The sequence below is a fragment of the Fundulus heteroclitus genome, chromosome 6 (assembly GCF_011125445.2).
Source record: "Fundulus heteroclitus isolate FHET01 chromosome 6, MU-UCD_Fhet_4.1, whole genome shotgun sequence".
In the NCBI taxonomy this organism is placed as follows: domain Eukaryota; kingdom Metazoa; phylum Chordata; class Actinopteri; order Cyprinodontiformes; family Fundulidae; genus Fundulus; species Fundulus heteroclitus.
This window is the reverse complement of record NC_046366.1, coordinates 31,139,941-31,159,061: the sequence shown is the minus strand read 5'-3', so window position 1 is coordinate 31,159,061 and position 19,121 is coordinate 31,139,941. Positions and strand designations below refer to the sequence as shown.

Sequence of the window (19,121 nt, the reverse complement as noted above, 5' to 3'; positions counted from 1 at the left end):
CATTTCTGTGGTGCCCGTCGCCGCGGTGCAGAGGAAGACGCCGTCATGAACTGTTGTTATGATGACTGTCGCCACTGGTATTACTTTCAACACAAGTGCACGGCGATAACTTGTGTGTCAGCACGCCCATATGCACGAGGAGAGACGGCGTGGGGGCTATTTCCCATGGATTCACTTGCTGTTGTGTTTTTATTTCTCGCCATCACTCAACAGGAAGGGCTGGAGTGATAATAAACATAACCCATGACCCCCCTCCTTCCATTCCCACACACCCGACCTCATGAAAACAGCCCCCCCCCCCCCACACACACACACACACACGCACGCACACACATACGCACGCACCACCCTGCACCCCACCCTCTCTCCGCGCCCGTCCCGCTGGCACTAACTACAGCCGCGGTTCGCTCTCGGCAGTGAGCGCGCCGCAGATGGACAGAGGGCTCACCTCCGCGCAGGGCTGCAGCTATTTTTAAGAAATGTGAGGAAGGGAAGCTGAAGGCGTGTGTGTGTCTCTCTGCGTGTGTGTGAATAAGAGATAGAGAGAGAGAGAGGGAGGGATAGGAGCAGTGCCAGGGCTGATATTATGCCCGATATCCGTGCCCAACGCCGGCCAGAGCGCGCTTTTCACGCAACTAATTCTCAGCGGGCGGCAGGTGCATCTTTGGTCTGGTTATCTGTTTCTTCCTCCCTGTTTCTTGTCCAAGGGCGGCAGCGCTCCTTTGCGTGATATTTAATTAGTCCGGATTCGGCCATGAGCTGTCCAAAAAAAAAAAAAAAAAAACAAAAAACACACCACGTCTGTCTCTCCTCCACTTGCGCGCTTGAGCTCGTTAAAGTGCACTAAATTCAGCGCAAAGGGAGAAAACCTCTCCTTCCTCCTTCTCTGCGTACACCATGCGCCCCATCACCATCTCCACCCCACCCCTTCTTTCAGCTTGACTTCATCAGCAACCCCCCCCCCCCCCCCCCCCCCACCCCTCCATCCCTCCCAGTTTGTTATGACAAAAGCAGATCGATGAATACCCGGAGCGACGCGTGAGTAACGGGTGGGCCAGGCGTTTATTCAGTCAGTGGCTGGGGACGCAATTAGTGGTCAGTTGGCCCGGCCTGCTTGTTGTTTTTAGCCTCTCCGTTGTGTTTCCCCTCCTGCAGGTGACACTCCAGAGCCTCGCTGCCCTCCTGAGCTTTCAGTGAGACAGGCGGATCTGTGTGCCAGACCATGGCCTTCCCATCAGCCCCCTCTGCTCTATGGATTGTCAGCTTATTGACTGCACTATTCGCAGCTGCGGTTCACAGCAACATTGTCAATGGTAAGCACATCTCTCTCTGCCTCTTCATCTATCTTTCTTCCATTCCCCCCTCCCGCCGTCTCTCCGGGGGCCTCTGACCTCTCTGACCCTCTCGTTCTGCCTCTGGTGGAGCTGCTCTAACTGTCCACTTGTTGTTTCGCGTATTACGAAGAGGGAAGCAGAGAACCGTTACAATCGGAACAATCCTACCAACCCGGACCCTGAGTGGGATTTTTGCATTTTCTTTTTCTTTTTTTTTTTGTGGAATGTGTGTATGACTTGCACGAGCAGGAGCTCAGTGTGTTTGCAAGCTCGTAGGTCTTAATAGAGGTGAAAAGGTTCCCCCTCGTGCTCCTCGTTCACGAATACAGTGCGTTCCAAAAGTATTCACACCACTTGGAAAGTGTGGCATGCATTTGTGTTCGCCGCCCTAAGAGAGTAACTGCTTTGTTGAACCAATATTCACTGCACATTGCAAAAAGGGAACTAAAAGTAAGTAAAATTTTCTTGAAATGAGTGGATTTTTTCCTTGATTTGAGCAGCTAAAAAAGACTATTTGCCAATGGAATGGAAGAGTTTTGCACTTAAAATAAGAACATTTCATCTCCAGCATCTTATTTCAAGTGCAGGATATCTAATTATCTTATTTTGGGGGTAAAAATACTCATTCCACTGGCAAATAGTATTATTTAGCTGTTTAAATCATGGGAAAATATACACATTTTAGGAGAATTTTACTTACTTTTAGTTCCCTTTTTTGCAGTGCAACTCCAGCAGCAAATCCATTATTTCTCTACCAACTTTGCACATTTTGGAGACTGAGATTTTAGTGTCTTTGTTGCAAAACAGCTCAACTTCGACATACATTTTTACGTCTTGCTGAAGATTCTCATACGGGTTCTCATATGGTCGTCTCCCCAGAGCATGACGTTGCCACCACCGTGTTTACCTATTGTGATGACGTGTGAAGGGCGACGTGCAGTGTTAGTTTTCTACCTCACAACAAAGTGGCGTTCTACTTTGCAAAAAAAAGCACAAGCTCAGTCAGACCGGATGAAGACGGTCTGTGCAGATCGGATTTCCAGTGTTGCCAACAATACTGGGCTTCGACTGAGCTCTTCTAAAACTTTAATACGCTTTGATCTAAATCATGTCATAGCATGCCTGGCTAGAAGTTTATTGTCGTTGTCCAGCTGGCAGTAAAACCTTTGCCCTGTTTCAGGACTAGCGGGTTTAATCTAGTATCGCCCTGCGTTCAACTTCCTCCATCTTCCCTACAGCTCCAACCAGCTTCACTGTCCCTCCTCCTTCCTAGAGCATAATGCTGCCATGGTCAGCTTGCTGCTGCATGTACCATTTTATATGTGGGTTAAAAATCTAATTTTGACCTCATCTCATCTGAGCTACTTGTTACACATTTCCTTTACCCACTTCACGCCCTTAGGGCTTGGCATGTTTGGATGGTGCTGCAGTTATTTGAATCAGGTGTGCCGCACCTGCTATAAAGGAATGCAGATCTTCTGATATACATGGTGAATGTTCAGTTGGTTTTATTTAAGGGGTTACTGAGTAAATGGGGCTGAATAAAATTGTGCAGTGTCTGATACCAACAAAGACAGTTTAAAACCATGTGCCTTTATGCTTTCATTTCACAACTTTGCACGAGTTTGTGGTGGTCAATCCCAATATAATGCATACAAGTTTGTGGTGGTAATCTAACTAAAATGAGGAGGAAAAAAAACATGGAGGGGACAAATTTTTCAAAGTACTATATTCTCATACAAGAGAAAGCGATCTGCCTTTAGTTCTCATCATCTCATTATGTTTTTTCTTTACTCACTATAAGTCATCTGCCTAATTTTGGAGCTCCGTGCCACCCGGAAAGCACAAGTTGATCGCCTTGTGCTTTCTCTGATCGCGGCCAAAAATGCTTCCACGCGCACACACAGCCCAGATACAGAGCACGCGTCATGGCTAAAACTGTAACCGCGGCTGAGGCGGATGGTAAGAGAGGATTTGATGAGAGAAGCACTTTGTAATGGTATCATCCACGCTGCGAGTACCAAGTGAGCAGGAATACACTGTCCAATGTGCTTCCCAATTACATAACTCTCAAGTGACTGCCTGCCGGTAATACAACCTTCAGAGGGCAGCTTGTACCCGACACAAAATGGCGTGCCGCGATTGGCCCCGGAGCCATTAAAAAAAAATTGATTGACATAGGTAGAATGCTGTTGCCGTTTTCTCATTACAGTTGGGATTTAATTGCACTGAGTGTTTGGCACAGGGCTGAGAGAGAACTCAGCAGGCAAGGAGCCTTCTAAGAGACATTCCCCGATTTGCATTTGGAATATGCGCTTTTTCAAGGGCCCTCTGCATTCAATTGATCTCACCCACACTTTCTGTGCTATCGCACCAAATATGTCCAAGTATGACGAGCTCGCCCGCACATTTTGTTTTAGATCCTTTTGACATAATTCATCCATATGAGCAAAGTATTAGTTTATTTATTTTTTTTTATCAGATATGGTTTAGCGTTAGTGTTCTTCCTGCGGTCAGGGAACGCCACAGAGCGAGAAACGACCCGTCTGCGCTAAGATGAGTGAGAAATTCTAAGCGCGAAGCCGCCCAAAGAGAAGAAAAGGACAAATGGCCGCTCCAGACGGAGGCTCTGATGATGAAATATCAAACTCTTGTCAGCACGCTGACCCAGACACGTGTAGCTCGTCGTTGAAGCCCGGGTAGAGGTTCATTATTTGGGCCCCCAAAATGATTCTGGCTCCCGTTCAGAAGCGTGTCACATTTGATTAAGGTGTGCCCACGGGGAGGCCTGACCATGCATGACCAATTCTTGCTTTAGTTTCACCTGAGCACTGTTTTACATTATCATGTCAGTCAACGGGAGTAATTAAGCCTGAGACGTCAGGCAGCATTTAGGCGGCGAGAAAACACGTCAAGGAGTGAAAGTGAAGCGGGGGATGAGGGATGGAGCGCTGGCCTGGACCACAGCTTTAATCTGCATGCTTTAATCTAAGCTGTGGCGAGATTTCTTTCGTTTTAAAACTTTGATTAAAACGACCCTGTCGAATTCGCTTTAACGCAGCTACTTTGAAAAGAGTCAGAGTCACCTGGGAAGACTTTTTGAATATACATAAATACTAGAATCAACATTTCACAAAGGCAAATGTGTCTTAATGTCCTGAATACAAAATGAAATAACCAACTTTATCACAGAAAAGAAGTATACATACTTATAGTGCCTTGCAAAAGTATTCCTACCCCCTGAACCTCTGACAGCTTTTCCTCCAGGACTGTTTTGTGTTTAGCTCCATCCATTTTCCCATCAACCTTAATCAGTTTCTCTGTCTTTGCTGGACAAAAGCACCCCCCCCCCCCCAGCCTGATGCTGCCACCACCATGCTTCACAATGGAGACTGTGGGCTCTAGGTGTTATGGGATATAGATCAAACTCTTCAGATTTGGTCTCACTGACCAGAGAACCTTCCTCTACATGTTTGCATGGCTTGTGGTGACTTATAAATGGGACATATTATTTCTTTTATTCAATAATGGCTTTCTTATCACCACTCTTCTAGTAAAGGCACACTTTGAAGAGTACAGGACTAATGAGTGTTATAACTAGATATGCATGGTGCTTTTGGAGGTGCTCATTAAAGTTTGTGGTGTTGAATTTAGCAACTTCCTCATTACCCCTCACAATTTTCACGTTGCAGATAGTGCACGTTGCAGTCGGACTTGTCGGCGTATCAACTTTGAAATGTTTCCATATAGCAGACTTGGCTCGGTCTGGCGCTTGCTCTATGTTGCTCTGTGTTTGCTCATCACTGGCTGTGTGGGCTCTGCGTGATGTATTGCCGTGTATGATATTAATATCAAAAAGAGACGACTGGATCGGCATCATTCAGCTGATATCAGATCCAGCTAATTAGTCAATATCGGGGCTGACATCTGATCCGGGTATCAGATCGGTGCATCTAAAGCTGCATCATTTCCATCCTAAATGCACCTCCCCGGGCTACTTGACTGATTCTCCAATTGACATGGCTGGCCACTTAAGCTGGGCAGCCATGTTTTGGTAGGTTCACAGAGCTATAAGTAAGATATTTACAGTAAAATCAACCCAAATCATTCACAACAGCAACACACCGTTTAAAAACGGCAGATAAGATTGTTGTGATTGGCAAGCTGTTGTACCAATCTGAGCCACAAGGTGTCAAAATTACTCAAAGCTCCTTTAATTAGTCACTATAAATTACTTATGGGAATGAGCGTGTGCGTGCATGCTGGTTTGTTTGTCTTTGTTGCCCTGAGATGAAGTGCTGACCTGTGCAGGGAGTACCCTGCCGCCTGCCGATTGGCCACTGCAGACAGGCACCCCTGTGAGGATTAAGCAGGTTTAGACAATGGATGGATGGTGCATCATTTTCCTTCCACTTAGTGGTTTTACGCAGCTTTAGGTGTATCAGACAAAAGAGGTCTGAATACATAAATGGTCACTGTTTTAATTAGTAAAAATTATTGACAACCATATGCCAATCTCCTTTCATTTCCTTTGTAAAGTCTATTTTATATCACAACGTTAAAACCTACTGATATTTCTGCAGTTACAGCAAGAAAGAAATGTGAAAAAGTTCAGGATGGATGAATACTTTTCAAAGGCACTTCATGTAAATCTTGCATTTTCTGTTTGCCGGTTGACATGTGAGTAATACCCAAACAGCCGTGTTGAACTTTAAGCAGGAAATGTGAGCCTGAAGCACGTGTCCACCGCTCACATCTGCTCCGATCAGTCTGATTGGTGTTGTTGTGACACTGCGGCAGAGCCGCTAAGTAGAAGATGGATTAGAGCGATTGAGTAGTCAGATAATGGGTTCTCATAACGGTGAAGTCCATGCAAGGAGGACCTGGAACAGAATGGTCTACTTAGCATAAATAATTCAGCATTATGTTTCAGGGAGGAAAAATGATTAGCTCAGCAAATCAGTGTTAGAGCAGATAAGCCATCTGAAAGCAGGAGAGCCCATTACTGCTGGCCGGCTTGAGTCGTCAGTAAATTAGAACTTCGAGGGCTCTTGTTTCCTTGAACCTAAAAAAAAAAATAAAAAATGGAGAAATCAGAAAAAGCATCCTTCATGGATTAGAGAGTTATATTTTTAGGCATTCAGCAGGCGCAGCGTGTCATGACTGTTTAAACTCCTGACCAACCGCTGATTCCCAAGTCCCCCCCCCCCACGTCTCTATGTCATATACATGTCAAGTCATGAAAAGGATGGCTCGCTTTTTTTTCCCCCTCGACTCATCTCCGAGCAGGCTTCCTTAGAGCGACTGAACGAATCAGGGAGACACTAATTGCATGCCGTTTGACATATCCATTTCCACAGCTGGATGTGCAGCCATGCGACGTGGACGGAGAGTGCCTCTCAGAAGGGCACAGATTAGGCATGCAATTGGCCGGCTGTGCCCTGGTTCTGTAATGTTGACCCAATTACCCGGGGGCTGTGGCGGAGTGCAGAGGGTCCGTCTGTCGGAGCGCTCGCTCGACAACAAGCGGAGCAGCGTGCCGCGACCTCCCATCAGCCACCTGGTCCTCAGAAGCCCCGGCATACCCCAGCAGGAAGTTAGCTCTCGTGGCCAGAAACATGCCTAATTGTTTATTTACTCTGCGAGTTCTGCCGGTCGGCGCCATCGAATGACTCCTGATGCATCCAGCTGAGGCCGGTAATGAATAAAGATTAAAGGACGGGAGCCTGTGTGGACTTGTTGTCGGTGTGCTAAGATCCTCAGGCGGGAGGACTCCGCATGTCTGCCAGCGGTTCTCTTTATTCTCCCCGGCAAAATGGGGGTTCCTTGCCCACTGGACCAGCCCTTTCTCATTGGCTAAAAGCCCACTTCCTGCGTGCACTGCTGTTGCTCGCTGTTGACTTCCTGCGTGACAAGATGGGGGGGGGGGGGGGGGAATATTGGGCTAATACGCTTTACAGCTAGCACACAATAGCGGTAGGCGGTTTGGATGAGAGGCCTCTGCCTGTTAACAAGGCTGACTGATAAGCAGTGACTCATTAACAAGCTGAGGTACACAGAGCCTGAGGGATTTACCGCCTAGCCACTGTGACATTAATAAGAGGCCTAAGCTATTTTTCCATTTGGCTCCGGTGGTATAGGGCTAAACTATTGGTCGTCTCTTCTCAGCGCCGGCTCTTTAGAGGCTCCAGTGCTCTTCCATTTGTTTCAGACACTGCTTGCGCGGTCTGAACTGAGTCTGTGCTGATCAGTATTGTCAGAGTGGGCTACGGTTAATGGCATCTGCTGCGTTATTGGAAAAACCAGACACCCCTTATTAGCTTTCTCCTGATTCAGAAAACATCTGGGGAGGAGCCAATTTAATTCTGTCATCGCTACGCTCCAGTCGCATATTCTAACCCTACATCCTGGATTTTATGAAGACTGATGATGGTTCTGACAGCGTCTAGATCCAATTAAGCCGTTAAATACGTTGCGCAAATTACCGGAGAGAGGTTCAAACCGTGCGTTTCCTGTCGGAAGTTTACCTCGAAAGCCACATTATGTCCGTTGTCTTGTGCTTTTATCCTGCTTTGATCCTGCGAGTGTTTCGCGGTCCAGATCAGCTTTGTGATTACAAATTGGATCCCGATTGGCTGACATTAGATTGCAACAGATTCCCGTCTGGCAGAAACCCAATTATTTCTCCTGTTCATCATGCCGATTAATTAAGGCGCTGTGGCTGATTGATTAAACTTCTAACAAAGCTCCAGCCATGGGCGCCAGGACCCTTGGGAGGATTTTCATCTCGCTTACACCCACTGGTGTGCCTCCACGCCGTCGTCATAGATGTACAGGCGAGCCGGTAGGCAGGAACAGGGGAAACTGAACGCAGTAAGCTAAAATAATGAGCCGCATTTGCTTAAACGAGAGGGTTTAATTGTAAAAAATGACCATAAAGCGTTTTAGATTTTAAATCTAAATAGAATAAAAAAAAGGAGATCACATTTCTATTGATGTTTTTAAGCAGCTCCAACTTTAGTTATTAGATCAATATTTTGTTCATGTTTGAGTAAATACTTAATTACATTGATTCAGCTTGATTTGGTAAGGAAAGTTTCCTTGATATCAAGCTGTCAGGTTATTGTATTTATGCTGTTGTAACTTATTTTCTGCTCAAAGGCTTCTCAAAAATGTTCCTTCAAATTGTTGCCTCAATAATTATTATTTTTTTACTGTGGTTAGAATAAATTAAACCAATCTGAGCTTTGTTTTTAGACTGTTTACAGTTATTTACAGTTTGGCAGTAAAATATATATATAAGATGTCTTACTTTTCCTGATAATTAATTGTGAATTATTTTTGACTTGATCATTTCAGTGTTTGGCTCGAGGCCCCAGAGTTTCGTATGGAAATGCTTTGGTCTGCCTGAAGTCACTGGGAACTGTATCTTCCAGATAACTTATTTTATCTTCCAGATAACTTCTTCACAAATTTGGCTTTTTTTTTTTTAAAATATTACTAGTAGTTAAATTATTAGGATTTATGTTCCGTTAATCATGGTTTCCAGTCTGGCTGGTTCCGTTTTCATTACTTCTTTACTAATACCTGCTTCATTCTGACTAGGTATTTCTTCCTTTTGCTTGATTAGATGTTTATTCAAAAAGCCCAGTGTCACAAAAGGCTGTTTATTAAATTTTATGTGTCATTTACCTGTTTAATGTGCCCTGTAGGCAGAAGGCTGACAGCCTCACATCATCGCAATTATCGTTATAAGTACAGAAAATACATTTTTATATTAGCTTTTGTTGTTTGAGAGGATAGCGGTCACTGGTCTATAGTTTGTGATCAACACCCTAACAATCTTTCAATAATTTAACTATCACTCTCCTATCAAACATATATATGTATGCATCAATATAGAACATAAAGAAGTACTTTCAGCTTTTTAAAATATTGCCATTTAGGCGTGCAATTTAGTCATCCTATTGAATCTAAACCAAAATGTAGCAATTAAAATTAAATAAAATCATTTAATAGAAAGCTTTCTGGGAAACAGCTTAAGAAGAGAATGTTCTCACATGTCGAAGCTAATATTGTAATCTTCTTTTTAAAGGCAACATTGATATCTACACTACATTGCTGGTAATCTTTTTAAAGGTGTCTATTTACCTCACGGCATCTTTCGTTAAGACAAAGCAACATACTTCTTTGTAAAGGTACAGTTCTGAAGTCATAGCCTGGCATGTATAATCAGCTTAGTAGAGCTTTATGCGCATGGTATAGTCTTCGATACAGCTGATAGCTTTTAAACAAAACACTGAACAAAGGCCACTCGCTCAGCAAGTGTTAAAATCTCACATATATATATATATATATATATATATATATATATATATATATATATATATATATATATGTAAAAAAACTTGCATTCAGCATCATGTCTCATTCCTCCATCATGTTAGGTTTCGTCTCACTGCGAAGGAAGTCGACATCATCCTTCTTTCACTGTTTAAGATGCACAAATTATTTCCACCTCCACCCACCTGTCTTAAATAAATTAGAGATGAAGAGGCCTCCGAAGCCCAAAAAATGGCTGCTGAGGATTTAATACAATCATTTGATTCAGGTGTGGGGGAGAAGAGACACGTCTAAAACATGTAGGACAGTGGGTCCTGAAAACCACCGGTCTCTAGAGTGATGAATCTCACTTTCTCCATCTGGACAAGTCTGGTTTGACGATGCTTCTCTGACTGTATTGTACCAAGTGAAAAGTTCTAGTGTTAGGGTTGTTTTTCAGGAGCTGGGCTCTGCCCTTTAGTTCCGGTGAAAGAAACCCGTAATGCTTCAGTAAACCAAGAGATTTTGGATAACTCCACGCTCCCAACTTTGCGGGGAACAGTTTGGAGATGGGCCCTTCCTCTTCCAACATGGCTGTGCAGCAGCACACGAAACAAGGTCCATACCGACATGGAAGAGAGAGCGCGGTGAGGATGACCTTGATTTGCCTGCTCAGAATCCTGACCGCAACCCGATGGCAGACCGTCAGACGATTTAGAGCAGAGAGTCAGGGCATCTCGTCCAACATCAGTGTCTGACCTCACAAATATGCTTCTTCAAAGAATAGTCAAAGATCCTTTAAACACACGTCAAAACGTTGTGGACAGCCTTCCCAGAAGAGCTGAAGCTGTTCTAGCTGCAAAGGGTGACCCAATGTCATATTGAACCCCTATGGATTAAGAATGGGAAGGCACTTAATTTCATATACGAGGCCAGGCAGGCGAGCTAATACTTCTGGCAACAGAGTGTGCGTCGCCCAGCTAAAATACATGGCAGTCATCTTGTAGCGGTATCAAGAGCCCAAATTAGACTCCATTAGACCCCATCAATTTGAGGAAACTCACACCCACCCAGACCCACTCAGCCAACGTGCGATTACATCAGAACAGATCAATCTCGCCTGCTACCATCATAATAATAGCAAACGCCATTTAGAGACTGTAAGAGAGAAGGGCTCTTGAGATTTTGCAAAAAATGTTAACAGACTCTGCCTCCTCTCAGGTGCTGTTAAGAGACAAATCACGCTGTAGCAGCTCAGGGTCGAGAAAATTAGGGATCCCGCATTTAGCAAAGTGTCATCTTCAAACAGTCGCTCCGCAAAGACGCGGCGTATTTAACAAAGCCAAACAAAAACGCCAGCTTTGAAATACATTAAATCACTTAATTTTGAACTAGAATTCTTGTTACTGCACTCAGTTGGCTTCTCTCTTTGATCAAGTTACTCCCTTTAAAAAAAAAAAAAAAAAAACTCAACTCCACCCCCAGATTTCATATTCTATCTCCTGAAATTCTCAGTGGGGGTGTTTTAATTGATTGCTGCTGAGATGAAAATCACTCTTTCTGTTGTTGATGCAGAGCTGGTCAGATCAAAAAGTTTGCCCTCTTTTAACTTTGGGATTGCTTTACGAGGACATAATGAAAAAAAAAAAATATCTGAGAGTTTCTGCAGTTATTTAAATCAAACCTGAAGTGTACTGAAAAGAAATCTTTGTCATTATTTGTCCAAGAAAAACAGGCAAGATTGAGTTATGCTAAAAAAAAGTACACTGTAAACGTTTTAACACGACAATTTTGACCACCTCTATGAAAATGAGTTTTGCTCTTTGGGTAATTTTTTCAGCACAACGCTAAGATAGAAAGTTAATGGCAATGACGTTTGCTTCCTGTTAGTGAAGTAGACTTTAAAGGGCCCATTTCTAAACATTTAGTCCATCATTCTCCAGTGAAAACCTTTATTCTCAAGCATAAAACAGTTCATACAGGGAACATTACAGCTACTTTACCACGATGACGGTCCGTGCAAAGTGCAAGCAAACAGCAAAAATGTCCAAATCCTCCATCTTAGACTCTGGAGGCCTCAGTAAACATGTTAAATTTTAAAGTTACAAATGCTGAGCAAGTACAGCTTTGGTTAAAAGAGTATAGCCAAGAGAAATTGAGGAATATTAGCTCCTCATTCACCAGTAAAGCACGGTGGTGAAGGGGTGATGACGTGGGCTTGTGTTTTAGGAACAGGGCGTTGAGCTGACTCCGAACTCCTCCGAATACAAAAGGAATGTCAAACGTGAGGCCGTCTGTCCGGCAGCTTAAGCCCGGCCAGAAACTGGGTCACGAAAGCAATTAAACAATGTTGAATAACGAGACGCGGCTCACAACGGCGTAACTAATGTCGGCACCGCTAATGGTTGTCGTACAACTTCATCAGTCACGGAGTTCACCCAGTTTTTCCCCGCGTGGCTTTTAAACTTTGGCTTTCTGGTTTAATATTTAATCACAGTATCGAACCTGTTGTGTTGTAACCTAACCCAAAGTTAGGCTACAAAAGAAATTGATCTTTTTTTTTATTTTATTCTTCCCTGACACGTAAAACCCTTGAAATGAAATAGAGGCTGTACTTCTTGTTTTTTTATCTTTATTTTTTTTTTTTACCATGACTGAATGCGTTTGCCGTAGTGATTGTGTCTCTGTGTTAAACTCTGACCGTGACGGCGTGCGAGGACGTGAGCGCTTGGCTTTAGTGTGCAGCATTTTTGTATTGATTGAGTCTGAATACCGAGGGTTACCCACCCCCCCTCCCCCTCCCCTTAGTGCTGGAGCTCCAACACCAATGAAACAAGAGAGGCAGCTCTTGTTTATTGCCTCTTTTTGATGATGCCATCACTTCAGCTCATAGAAAGCCAGTGTGTCTCTGGGGACATCTTATCACCAATACCACTGCCATAAAGCCCTTTTGAACTCACCTGTGTGCTGTTTGAGGGGAGCGTTCTCCAGCCCGGTTTGTGCCCGGGATATTACTGTCTGCACGCCGGATGGCGAGTTATTGAGCCACTAATAGAGCGGTCATGTATGGAACCGGGAGAAGGGCAGTAAAGCAGGTCTCTGGATGACATAAACCCTCATGGGCGTTGTATCCGTGGAAAAATAAATCCTTGAAACTCACACGTTTACATTACATCTTCACGTATTTGTGTATGAATATATCCCCCCCCCACACACACACACACACCATCAGTAACATAACCTCAGACGTCTGTGGGGTGTTGGTAATTTCCAGCTTTTATGATGTAAGGCGTCACAGAACCCAGTGCTACCTTCAGCTTTAAATCCGAGAGAGATCCATTCTCACCGTGCAATATTGCGCTGAAGCGGGGCCAAATATTGTCTGCTATATAAAGAATGCATTTATTGTTTTAGTTGCAGGTTTTATTGTGAGGCTGTTGCATCATTATTAAAGTTTTCCCATTGCAGAGCGTCAGCTCAGAGGCATTCATTTATGCTCTCTGCTGCACTGCTGGGCTCTTTATGCTTGACGATCACATCATCCGGCTCGGCTAAAAGTCTCCTACTTCCAATATGGGTCTGCTATTAAAACGCAGTCTGTATCATTTAAATAAATGCCTCTTACAGCAGCAGGCAGTTTTGAGTATGGGTTTTCATCCTCATTTGAGGCGGCATTGTAATTGGGTAAAAAGTTTTTTTTTTTTTCTTTCTTTCTTCATCCAGCCAGTTGAAGAGCAGGTAGTTACGAGTTTGCATTGTGTGAAGCTATGACAGGTGCTGGATCATTAGATTTGATTCAGAAGAGCGTGCGTTTGCTTTTCACTGAAGTGGAAAAGGTCGTCTTTTACAGTTTTTTTTTTCTTCCTGGAAGGCTACAAAAATGATGACATTGGAGTTTTTTTTTTTCCCCCAGCAGTTTGAAGCTAAATGTTATACAAAAGAGGTAGAAGTGAACCAATGACGGCAGAAGAGTTGGTGCTCCATCTCGAGTGTCAGTTTGAAGTTAAACAGAACTTTGTGTACTGCATGCCCCCTCATGGACAAATCACAGCAGGGTCACATGTTTTTCCATCATTTCGTGGGAAATTAAATACGCGGCCACATTGTCTGCATGGAATGACACCCAAAATGGACACATTTTCACATGTAAAACTATTTTTTTCTCCATTTTACTTCACATGTTGTTATGGGCATTTTAAATTACTATGTGGAAATTGATTTTCAACTGCACTCTACATGTTCCTATGCCATACAGGTACTGTTGCAAAGGAACATGCAACTTCACTGCATTGTGAAGTAGTTCTTGATACTTTATAATACAGTTTCCATATAACGTTGGAAAATGTTTCACATGTGAGCGGTATAGTGAATTTCCATACGTGAAACATTTTGCATGGTGAATATGTGTTTTATGATATTTTATGCTGTATTGTTAAGAGGTCGACCAATATTGTCGTTCTTTTCTTGTCTCAGCATGGCCGATGCTTGCATGCGTTCGCCGATCCATTAGCACGCTCAGGTTCAGATTGTTCACATTTCTTTGTATTTAATTTTTTTGTTGCATAGCTGTTCACAGTTAATTGTTATATATTTAAGTGTCCTGCATTGTCTGCTATCCGTTGTTAATGTTTTCTTAATAAATGTTTATTTTATGTTTAATTGAGACTTGTGTAACATTTGATTTCATTGTGTCCTTTTTGATATCATTATGTCCTTTTTGTCATGCACTAAATGGGGGAAGAAAAAGCAATATCGCCTGCAAGAAATGGCCCCAAAAAAATCAGCAGCGCATATCTTGGATCGGTTAGACTGATGTCAAAATAATCGGTATCTGCATCGACCTTAAAAACCCATATCAGTCGATCTCTAGTATTAGTCACATATGAAACACTTGTTTGCATGCACTTTCACATGTGAAATATAAAAGAAAACATTTTATACGTGAGATGTTTTCTATGTGTGTGTTAGATGTGAATGCATGTTATCATTTTCACATTTTATAAATTTTACATGTGGAATATTTTCCAAATTGATTTCACATTTTGTTACATGACCACATGTGCCACGTGTGATGCACATGTTTGTTACTGCACAGCACACTTTCTACGTGTGAAACAGATTTTTCCAGTTTAACTACACAATAATATTTCCACATATAAAAAAATAAAAAAACACATGATCAAAATTTTTCACATTTAGAATGTTCCCCATGTGTTTTGCACGTTGTTATGGGCATTTTAAATTACTATCATGTCAAACAGAGGTGGACAAAACTTTTCACATGTGGACTTAGTGGGCAGTTGTGGCGCTATTTTAATAAATGTTTATTAGTGAGAAGCTAAAGGCAAAGAAATGTCTCTGGAGAACGAAAGTCAGCTCATGATTCATGGCTGTGGCTCGTTGGCATGAGTTATCAGCAGATTGTGGATTTGATTTTTGTTTCCCCCGCCCCCATGTGGATGTGAGCCAGGGCGCTGAGTTGCTTTCCAATCTATGTATGAAATGTAGCGTATGGTGCAGTGTATGTGTAAAAGCATTGTGACGTCATCTGGGTGGCGAATGAGACTTGTATAGTTAAAGCTTTTTGCATGGTTGTTGTGACTCGTCTGCCATCACCCTCTCTAACATGGAAAGTGTTCCTGGTTCAGTGCCTTTGTGTTCTTTCTGTGTGTCTGCTCTGTCTTCTATAACCCCCTAGTCGGCAGATGGCCGTTTACACTGAGGGCCGTTCTTCCTGTTAATAGGGAGATTTCCTCTCCACTGTTGCCACATGCATGCTGGGTATGAGGGATTGCTGCAACTTTAAACACAATGCAGGTGACTGTCCACTGTCACTACACGCTCTTTCTACTGTGTTTCCTTAGATAAAAATGTTTTAACCAATCTGTCAGTATGATTTAAGTGAATTGACGTTGCCTTGAAATGTGTTGTGAATTGGTGCTATATAAATAAAATAGAACTGGAAAAATTTAATTGACTAGATAGTTAATTAAATTAATCCAGCGGTTTCAAATGAGAAATTGCATGTGACTCTTGCTTTATAGTATCAAAGAGTTTGCAAACCACGTTTCCCAAATAGCAAAATGTGTTTCACATGCATCACATGCAAAGCTTCACATGTTCTTGACAACGTTCACATGTCATCGCTTGTTCTGAGATTTTCTTTAATGCAAGGGCAAGATGTGAACACATTTTATGTACTTTGGGTACTAATGGAAGGTGTTTGTTCATCTCTGATAGTAGTCATGTCCACTATTGTGGTATCAACTCAAAGATTATATGTAAATAAGAGCATAAATGATGTTGAACTCTGCTAATGCCCGGACTATTATCTGTTTTGCTCATTTCAAGCCCCAGTGCATGCCGCCACCCAGACAGATTCTCACTTTATTCAATCCCATTGCCCCTCGTTGGAACGCTTTTATATTACGAAGTGCCAGCAGTGATTGTGACTCGCGGGACGTATGATATCCGTCTCACGGGACCTGCTGCTTCCATCTCTTCTTGCCTTAAGTGGGAGTCTATTGATGAACAGAAACATATTCTTGCTCTTATCCTTGAATTTTGAGAGGACCAGACGCATGCTTTTGTTGCTAGTAACAGCTCCTCTTTTGTTTGCTTCAGGGAAACGTTTGAAACGTCTACCGTAAAATCGCGGAGCAGTTCAGTTAGTAGCAGGTTCTGAGGCAAAGTGAATAACTTTAAGATTCTCAATTTGCCAATGTTGAAAATAAGTGAATAATAAGAGGTAAATGCCAAAAGAAAAAAAAAAAGTATCTCTCTAAAGTTATTATGCCCGCCCACAACATAATTATAAAGATTTGCATACCTACAAATGCTACAATGCTGCAGTCATTGTGATACCCAGTGAATGTTTTATGCTTGAAAAGCTAGAAGATTTCATTTTAATGAGAAATATAGCGCGATCCAGAGCAAGAAAAGGTTAAGCATTATTTAAGGTCATCCCATCAATTAGGCATCGAGGCTTTAAACTCACAACCTGCTCACCGTAGAAGTATCTTCTGGGTCTACATTACCATGCAAAAGCTTTCATAACAAACAGTAGTGCATAACCGTGAAGTGAAAGTTCACAGTTATGTTTCTAGAAATCTTTCAAAAATAAAAACCCTGAGAAGCAGAGCGTGCATTTGTATTCACCCCCCTCTTTGCCCCTCGATAATACTCTGCAGAACCACCTCTTATCACAATTACAGCTGCAACTCTTTCTGGGTGGGTCTCTGCACTTCTAGACTAAACACTTTGTCTATTTTGTTTTTTCATTTGCAAAACACCTCAAGCTCAGTCAGATTGGATGGGGAGCGTCTGTGAATATAAAGGTTCAGCACTTTCCCAGTTAGCAGTGCAATGTAAAACACAGAGAAATATTGGCTCGTAGTGTTGCCTAGCTGTTAGCTTGGTCACTTAACACGACAATTACAATTAGTACGGGAGAATGGTGCCGTAGTGCAGGGGTTCCCTCACTTTTCCACATGGAACCTCCAAAGAACAGTGCCAGAGACTGCTGACCCCCTTAAAACATGACAAAAACAGTCGGAATATCATGAGAATAAAGTAGTATTTTTAGAGGAATTCATACAAAACAAAAGTGCAACCTTTCCCCCCTGCAGTAAAATGAGGAATGTTGAGCATCTTGTAAAGTTATTATTTGGTACCAGATTCACAAATAAAGAAATACAAATATTTTTAGCATGTCAGCATTGAATCATTTCGCGAACCTCACTTTGGGAACCCCTGCCCTAGTGGTTAAAGTAGCGTGCTTGTGATCAGAGATGGCTGCAGGTACCTGGTTCAAATCCCCCAGACTGCCACTATTGGCCTCTGAGCAAGACCCCAGTACAGACCCCCTGTACAAAGAAAAGTGGTGCAGTTGACAAATAAAGATTTCTTTCTTTCTTTCTTATTCTCTCTGGTTTTTAAACTGCAAACTGAAGCTTGGTAAAGTCGGGTTTGAGGCCTTTATCAGATCTTAGTTTCAGCTTTAGCTCATTCCTAGTTTACTGCACTACGCAACTATATAACATTTAAATTGTTTAAACATTTGCTTTTAAAATATCGTAAAAGTTTGTTCTGAGTAATGCCACAGGCAGCCCATGTTCCACAGCTTGAGAACCGTGGATCTAAACGGTCCAATCGCAGCTCTTGCTGCGGGTTCAGGGTTGTGCTTGAAGGCGCTCGCTGGTTTAATTCCAGGGTTTTCCTGTATTCACCTCCATCCATTTCACTTCCAGGTCAGGCCAGCTTCAGTGCTGAAGAACAGCATGCCCACAGCATGACGCCGCCACCGTCATGTCTCATTGCTAGGCTGGCGTGTTTAGGTTGATGTACAGTCAACGTTCCCCTATGGTCTCATATGACTAGAGCTCCTCCCTCCACATGTCTGCTGATCCCTACGTGGCTTGTGGAAAACTGTATTCTCATGACTTTCCTTTAAGACTTTCTTCTCGCCTCTCTGCCGCAAAGGTCACATTTCTGGAGTGCACGAGTTATAGTTGTCCTGTCGACGGATTCTCTCACTCCACGATCTCTTTAACTCCTTCGGGGTTTCCATGGGCCTCCTGCCCATCAGTTTTACTGACTAACGAAGGTTGAAGGCAAACTCCTGCGCTGCATTTCATGTAAGGTGATCATGACAAAAGGAGCTAAACGGCAACAGAAAACACCTTTCCAATTCTTGTTTTAAAAACAAAAAAAAGCCATTCATCACTTTCTCTTTCAGTTTCGCAACGGCGGCCTATTTTTGTGTTGATCTATCGCAAAAAAAAAAAGTGACTAAAATAGTTTCAGGTCTGTGGTCGCAAAGCGGCGTATGTCCTGGACCGGGCCCCACGACAACAATGAAGGTATGCTGAGCACATGACGAGTGAATGTACGTTTTGACAACGGGGGCCGTCGCCTCTCGGTTGTAACTCAGCGCTGCTGCCCCGGCTGAAGACAAAGGCACCAAATAGGCATCTCTAATCTCCCTGCTGAATGAATTGGGAACAAAGAGAGGAGGAACGCAGACACAGAGGCTTGGACACACATAGGATAAGCTGATTACCAAGGAAAAAGAAGGGAGGGTGAGAAAGAAAGAGAGGGAAAGAGGGAGAATGCACGTGAACAGAAAAAAAAGACTACAGTAAAGGGGGGCAGGAGGGCAGGGAGATAGAGCCAGAGAAGGTTGGGAGGGAAAATAGAGAGAACGCTCTGTAATGATGGGGCGCAGAGACCAGAGGGAAAAATGAAAAGAGCCAGCAGCGAGGGAGGAACAGAGGAATAAAGGTGAATGTTGAAAAGGATGAGGCATGGCGTGCTACACAGAGCATGCGATAGGAAAATGAAGGTTATGCATATTTGCCTCTGATATCCTTCTTAGGCACGCGACACAATCAAAAACAAGACATTATGGAAATGTGAGGCAGCCGCGGCAATCTAGCCGCTACCTGAGACATCTCATCTCCTCCG

General features: G+C 43.1%; 1 protein-coding gene across 3 annotated transcripts in view; it reads left to right on the top strand.

The window, feature by feature from the left end:
- The window catches only part of cadm3 (cell adhesion molecule 3), a 171,224-nt gene that overhangs the window by 741 nt on the left and 151,362 nt on the right, over nucleotides 1–19,121 (top strand). For all 3 annotated transcript variants that reach the window (XM_036138591.1, XM_036138593.1, XM_036138594.1), the window contains exon 2: nucleotides 1,156–1,313. In XM_036138591.1, the coding sequence (XP_035994484.1) occupies nucleotides 1,223–1,313 (91 nt within the window). In that variant the 5' untranslated portion in view covers nucleotides 1,156–1,222. The remainder of the gene's footprint in view (nucleotides 1–1,155; nucleotides 1,314–19,121) is intronic.